We start from the raw sequence: 8,001 nt of genomic DNA, 5'->3' as shown, positions 1-8,001 counted from the left end.
ACATAATATATAAACTAAATAAATACAATAATCTTTTTGGGACTTCAGATGCACAAATTAAATCCCTATAAATAACTGAAGGTTTTACTTTAAGGTGACATATCAGCATCATGTGTTCTTCCACTGATCAACTACAACATATAAACCAACTGTACATGTTAACAAGGTTGCATGCTAATGTTTACCATGTTAGTAACACAAGTGATATGATTCAAATCCTCTTTCACAATACTTCACAATACTTTCTTTTTAGGCAGATACATGATACAGTTCATGTTCCTAATATTAATTATGAAACCTCTTATACATCATTTAAATGTTTTTTTTTGGCTAATTCAACAATTAAACAAAACTTATCTTCAAATAAAATATTACCATTAAAACTAATTAATTTTCAACATTATCAACAATGTCTGACTGCAGCCTGCTCTGAGGGGACAGACACCTTGGTTCAACCTAATTCTCTCTTTGTTTTTATTTAATTGTTTTAATTGATTTTTAGATTAACCAAGAACAAATTAGAAATAAAAAAATAATAATAAAATAAAATAAAATAAAATAAAATAAAATAAAATAAAATAAAATAAATATAAATAAAAAAAAAAAATAATAAAATATAAATAACTCAATAAATCAATTTAAGAAAGAAAAAGTGGATAAACAACAAAAACAGACTAGCACAAAAATACCCACACGATGTCATACAGACAGAAAGCAAATACGAAATATCGCATCAGGAGTCAATAAGTACTGTGACTAAATCATGACCAACTAAGAATGACTGTGCCCACTTATTTTAGACCATGCCAGACCAGTCAAGCCCCTTGAGGGCAATCCTGGAGGAAAACCTGTTAGAGGCTGCAAAAGCCTTGAGACTGGGATGGCGGTTCACCTTCCAGCAGGACAACGACCCTAAACATACCACCAGAGCTACAATAGAAGTAATTCAGAAATTCAGATCAAAGCTTATTAATGTGTTAGAATGACCTAGTCAAAGTCCAGACCTGAATCCTATTGAGAATCTGTGGCAAACCTTGAAAATTGCTGTTTTCTTTTCTTGAACACCAGGTATCATTGTCCTTCCACGTCACAATTATGCGCTACTTTGTGTTGGTCTATCACATAAAATCCCAATAAAATACATTGAAGTTTGTGGTTGTAATGTGACAAAATGTGGAAAAGTTCAAGGGGTGAATACTTTTGCAAGGTACTGTATATTCACAGCTTCACAAGATGAACATGAACAGGATAAACTGCAGGGCTGCAGCTACATGCTGACACTCCCTCAGACACACACACACACACACACATACACACACACACACACCAGTGGCGTGCACAGACATTTTGGGGGGCAGGTGCTCAGTGAAAAATAAGGGCACTTTGTGTGGCATGTGGAACTGCCGGCTGCCTTCTTATACCAGTGTGAGATTTATATCCCTCATCTTCCATGCCAATAGATGGCCTATTGCAGGACAGCACAGAGCTGCTTTCCTGCTGTAGCTGCTAGAATAGAATAATAATAGTTAGGGATCTAGTCTAATAATAGACTATTAAGGTAAATACAAGATTACTGCAAGTCTTGTAACATAGAAATAACGGAGCAGACAATACACTCGACTAGATTCATTTGGGGCAGGGGAAGAGGTGTGTGTGGGCTGTGCATTCATTTTGACAAAGGAAGAGAGGTATGTGCGGAGGAGGAGTGTGTGTGTGTGTGTGTGTGTGTGTGTGTGTGTGTGTGTGTGTGTGTGTGTGTGTGTGTGTGTGTGTGTGTGGGGCGGGGGGTGCATTTTGAGTTTCAGTGTGTACTTACTCTTTAAATCAGTTTAAAGAAATAAAAAACAACTGCTAAATAAATAGAACATTTCATTTCTTTACTAGAAAACCTGCAGGAATCAATTTCTGTTTGTAATACACAAATATTTTTAGGAATGTACTTTTTGTTTAAAGGATATAAAATAAAATATGATAAAAATACATCCACTTCACTGGTACCTTGTTGTTGAGAAAAAATACAATTATTATATATTATACTTACCAAATTTCCCTTTTTTCTTCAGAACCACCAGCACTACAGCTACACCCACGAGTAGGACAACGAGCGGGCCTGAAGTCGCCCCAACATCAATGCCTCCATTGTTTCCTCCATCAGTAACTTTATGATCTAAAACACAGAAAACATTTACATTAGTTTCACATTCAGTTCATTTTTAACATCATTAATATTTATCTTCATGTGACTCTCAGTGTTGATGCATAGTAATAAAATGTAGATAATCAGTGATGATGTGATCAAAGTGATACAATTAAATTTAATAACACAAAATAACATGAAATTTGAAAATTATCTTAAGAGACAAAAATGATTCTTATGTTAATGTTGTGTTTTTTCTCTTGTAGCTACTAACTGTGATGCTAACAGTGAATGAATCCACCTCATCTTCAATAAAGACATTTGAAGACATTTTGAATATAATAATCTCCTCCAGTGAAGAAGTAAGTTGACAGTCAGCAGCTTTTGAGGCAGACTCTTACTGCTTTACACCCTGAGATAATAGAAAAGATCTGCTCCAATATGACACATAACTGATTAAATAAAGATTTAATAAAACTTGGATCTCATTTTCTGATGTTTGGTTTGGTTATAAACTGTCTGATCGTCTGACTGTTTGATCAACTTTGTTGCTCTGTGACAAACTGCAAACTAAAATAAGAACGTTTCTTACACCAAGGCTTCTCAACAGACAAACTGGATGCTCTGTGAATGACTTCACATGTGAATGAAGAAATGTCACTCTTTAAGATCTCCAAACTGTCTGTTCTTTGGAAGGTATCGTCTTCATTTGGTCGAACGCCTGAGGAGATCAACCCTTCCTCTTTAGTCACAATGAGGTTGTTCCTTTTGATGATAAGGATGATGTCTTTTGTATAGAAACCTGTGACCAGGCAGCTCAACATGAGGTTTGACTCAATTCTGGTGTTCTTAGCAAACACGTGCACATCTGGTGGAGCTGGAAAGAGAAAACATTAAGTTAGATAATGTTTGCAGGTGACTATAATATATTATGCTATAAACCATATGTGATCATGTTTATACCATCCTGATAATAAACTGAACCAACAGAATGACAATGCATCTCTTTGCATTGCAATTATAACTAAAGTAAAAACAGACTGGTGAAACTTTGCTGCTTCGAGATGCTTCATTTTATAGTTTTCTAAACAGTTTTGTGAGATTTGTAGATCATGGTTGTTATTGAATATGATGTTTATGAGGGTTTGGTTCTAATAGCTGGTTCTCTTTGGTATTTGGTTCCAGGTTGGTAAAGTACCTGGATTTACTACAGGACTGAACTTTATTATGAAAGAACAGTGTTCAGAGCAGACAGAGAACAGGCTTCTTATTTATAGTTTATACTGTAGCTGATGCTGTCTGTCTTCTATAAGCTGTAACTAATCAATATTAATGCTGTGAGTAACTTAACATATTAGCAGTTAAATCTGCTTCAGTTGTCAAAATCTCCTCAAACTTCAATTTATATTATATTAATTATTTAAACTAATCAACTTAATAGTTCAGACTCAGTACTTCCAGTATTTGAAACAAGCAGCTTGTGAAATATAAAGTGCACCAAGTAGGCTGCAGCAGATATTAAAATGTGTCAGATATTAATATATATCATCATCTGAGCTAATTTTCCATAATAAATATAAAAATTCAGGAAACAAAAAAAGCAGATTTTGTGTGAATTACAATATTATCAAGATCAGCTGATTTCATGTTTGATATCTAACAAATAATCCTTCTATTACTAAAGCCACTTCTATAATCTCTAATAATAAAAATACAGAAATTATTTTATGTCATACTTACGGGCAGGTTCCAGCTGTTTTTCCCCGTATACCATGAACTTTCTCAACCAATCCATACACTCATATTCCAGGTAGTTTTTGGTGTATTCTTTTAGGCGCTGGTCATCATTCCACTTTCTCTTGGTCTGGACTGCTATATCAGTGGCAGCAACCCAGACTGAGTGGACGTCATCAAAGGACAGGAAGTCTTGTCTGTCATAGTTGTACATGTTCACACCACGGACAAACTTTATTATGCCATCAGGCTCAGTTGTTTCACCCACACAGCCGACGGTCCCCTGAAGAACATGGAGATCTAAAGAGGAGTGACAGTGAAATAAATGATAAAGAATGAAGACATGGAAAAATGTAGCAAGTAATTACAATTAAAACAGTTTCATTTAAACACATTAGAAGTTCTCACTTGTTCCTGAAAATAAAACAGCTTCATTTATGTTGGAGCATTTATCTATACAAGCTATTACAGTTATTAATGACTGAGTCATCAAAAAGTCCCAGTCTGACACATTTCATGGATCTTACCATCATCATTCTGATTCATTCGTTTCTTCAGGATGTCGATGTTGTCTTTGAACCACTGCTGCTCGCTTTGGCAGGACTGTGTGCCTTTCTCCCAGTAGTCTGCAGGAAGTCGCTCTTTCATCCAGTCCTGCTTGGGAACTTTTCTCTGGATATCACTGTCATAGTAGTCGATCATCCTGCCGTCCAGCAGACCCATAGCTGTGAACTGATGGATGCCTGGAATTCCGACAGGTTTGGAGAAGCCGGTGTAGATGTACATGAGGGAGTGTTTCTCTGAGAGTCACAGAGAGAGAAAGACAGACAGACATGTTTACAGACAAGCAGATAAACTCCAGCAGATCTGACTTAATCCTCTGGACTCTTATCTATCTATTTACATGTCCGACGCTGCCCTGTTTATTTACTGCTGTCAGTCAGAATATTTAGCCACATGTAGGGGTGCTATAAGTGTGTGTGGGTGTGTGTGTGTGTGTGTGTGTGTGTGTGTGTGTGTGTGCGTGTGTGTGTGTGTGTGTGTGTGTGTGCGGGGGTGGGTGGTTAATTGTTTTAATTAAAGGTATACCTTTACATATTAAAGTTGACAATGACAAAATAAAATATGTCGACACATGACATTAGAAACATTTAGGGAGGTTGTAACTTTCCCTAAATGACTCAAAGAAAACCAAACTGTAAAAATAAATAAATAGGAAAAACTGCCCCTGTGCACCATTTGCTCAAATTTCACATGTCCGACGCTGCCCTGTGCCTTTGAACGCATCATGCTGACTGCTTACCTTTACCTGCAGAGTGAGACAGAGAGATAACCGCACAATGTCTAAAGGACATTTCTTTTAGTGGTCTATAAATATGTGAGTTTAGAGTTAATAATTATGTCACTATGAGAGCTAGCTGCCAGGTCGTTATGGGCTGCAATAGTTAATGAATATTAAGTTATTGTATCATACTAGTGAATGCTTCTTCACCTTTTTTGTTTAAACATTTTTTTACTCAGTAACGGATGTGATTTCAATAAAAAAGCTTCAACAAAACATACTAAAGTAAAAGTAAAATTACAGAACAGGAGTAAATGTAACTAGAAAATTCCAGGGAAATGTTGAGTGCCACGGAGCTACTGCCGGGACGAGTACACGATTTATTTCCAGTGTTCAAAAGTCACCCTGATCATATAACACTAAGTAACTTTTACTGTGGCAGTATTAAGTACATCTTACTGGTCAGTATCAAGTGTAACAGTAGATGTAAGCAGAGAGTAGCACACAGAGCACAAGGCAGTAGCAACATGCACTAACTCTAAGCACTACAACACAGTGTGTACACACACACACACACACACACACACACACACACACACACACACACACACACACACGCACACACCAGCCAGCATTTGAGCAGTAAGACTGTCAATATAATTCATATGTATATATAGAGAGAGAGAGTATCAATACTAGCTCGGCTGCAACAGGTAGAATTAGCCAATCACAAAAAGGTAGGTCAGTTCAGCCAATCACAAAAAAGTAGGTTAGATTCTGCCCAGCAACAGGTTGCCAAGGTCAGCTAAGGCCCTGCGGTTGCCAAGGTCAGCTAAGGCCCTGCGGTTGCTACGGCGATTTCAGGATCTGCCTTGAAAAATGTCTCAAAATTCTGAGGAATTTGGCTTCTGACAAGGTCCCGAACAATTGCAAACTGTGAGAAAACCGTAACTCCTGTCCAAAAAACCGAAAACACTGTGAGAGACACAGAAGCCAGCAGATTCTGACAGTGTTTATTTTATTCAGATATTCCTTAAAATGAGCGAGTAAGCTCAGTGTGAACACAGAGTGAGATTATTTTGGGAAAAAGGAAAATTACATTAGAGTCAGTGGGGAGCGAGACAGGTATTGCCGCCAGTCTCGGCCCCCTCGTTTAAATTTAGTGCAGACCCCGCCTGTCAAAGACACATTTTATGAATCCCAACACCTATGTCTACATTTTGAGAAAAAATTATTTGTGTCCTTTTTACGGTTTGGCCGTGAGCTCAAGTTAAGAATAAAAATTAAGGTTATTTTTACTGCTTCTCACACTCTAGCTAACTGCCACTTCCACTCTAACTTTGAAGAAAAAGTGATTTCCACTCCTCGTTTGACTGCTCATAGTTTGAAAAGTTTACATGTTATGTAAAACAGTTTGGTATTTTTCCAGAGAGCACAAATTTTCCTCCGTTTTAAAGTTTGAATCACGTTTCTATGTGCACGTATGAGCGAGCTACGTGACTCTGAAAAAAGGTGAAAAAAGGTGAAATTTTTGGTGGTTTTCAAAAAATTCCCATTCATTTCCAATGGAGAAATCTCCCGTTTTTTTGGGAATAACTTTGGGAAACCTTGGAATTTCAACACCAAAAGTCACAGTACCCATCCCCCGATCGAGCCGCACGTTTTGATGTATATATTGTCAGGGTTTTCTCAAAGCTGCGGGAGGAGTTACGCGCCGAAAAACGGCGGAAGAATAATATGGCGGAATATTAAGTATGGAGAAGATTAATAGTTGCCTCGGAGCTAGAACCCCGTGGCACTAATTAGTTACTTTCCACCTCTGATAATCAGATAATAATTTCTGTTTTCGTTTGAGGTACAAATTATTTCTCTTTTTTAAGGTTTTGGATTGTTGACCATCACGTTGAGAACATCTTTTCGAAAATGGAGATCAGTATTTTTTCATGAAATGCTAAAAAAAGAACAATTATGTAAGATATCACAAAATTATCTGCAGGTTAATACATGATTAAAATAATGATCATGTATAATATAACAATGTCCATATTTTATATTTTTTGGTGTTGGAAACTGAAAAACCTTGTTGCCACATTCAGGTCAAACAACCATGTTAAACATTGACGCACATCACCGATGATAAGTTACTGAAGATTCTCTAATAATTAATCATTTTTCTCATATCTGTTTTACAGTAATGTAATATGTTCATGGAATAAGACGAAATAACCAAAACTGAAAAACTATCAGTCAATATGAATAAATTTAATCAACAGAAATCTGATCATTATAAAGACGTAACAACAGTGATTCTAGTTTCACTTTTAACCAGAGTCACATTCATGTATAAAAACTTCTCTCTTACCGCTGTTTACAGTCAGTCCCGTCCACAAAAGGACGAAAACTGCGATGAGACACATCTTAGCCACTAAGTGGACTCCATTACCAAAAAAAAAAAAAACTGTTGGACAATAGGCTACTTTAACTTTGTGGAAACAAACGGTTTCCTGCTTCTTACTTCTCTTATCTGTCCAACTACTAACAGCTCTCTCGATCTGTCTCACCTTGCAATGTGACGTCTCCACACCTGTGGTGCTTCAGGTGCGGCTCGTAAAATATGGTTATTATGCGTTCAAGTTGTGTAAAGGTTTCCTACTTTTAGCAAGTTTTGTAACTGTCTTAAAACAACAGTCAGGGGCCCAAATGAACTTTAACTGTGTTTGTCATGTTGTAATGATTCCTCCTGTTCATACTGAGCATTAGAGCCTTCATCATGTTTACAATGGAAGTGATGGAGGACTAAATCCACAGTCCTCCTTCTGTGTACCCAGCTGACACAGGACATTGTATT

General features: G+C 36.8%; 1 protein-coding gene across 1 annotated transcript; it reads right to left on the bottom strand.

The window, feature by feature from the left end:
- Positions 1–796: 796 nt before the first annotated feature.
- On the bottom strand, positions 797–7,570 carry LOC128374568 (major histocompatibility complex class I-related gene protein-like). Its single transcript, XM_053334820.1, has 6 exons — positions 7,516–7,570; positions 4,399–4,671; positions 3,878–4,171; positions 2,730–3,014; positions 2,042–2,167; positions 797–930 (listed from the first exon to the last, which is right to left on the bottom strand). Exons 1-6 carry the CDS (start codon positions 7,568–7,570, stop codon positions 797–799), a joined length of 1,167 nt encoding a protein of 388 aa, XP_053190795.1.
- Between the last annotated feature and the right edge of the window lie 431 nt (positions 7,571–8,001).

Source organism: Scomber japonicus, chromosome 15 (genome assembly GCF_027409825.1).
Source record: "Scomber japonicus isolate fScoJap1 chromosome 15, fScoJap1.pri, whole genome shotgun sequence".
In the NCBI taxonomy this organism is placed as follows: domain Eukaryota; kingdom Metazoa; phylum Chordata; class Actinopteri; order Scombriformes; family Scombridae; genus Scomber; species Scomber japonicus.
This window is presented reverse-complemented; position numbering and strand designations above follow the sequence as displayed.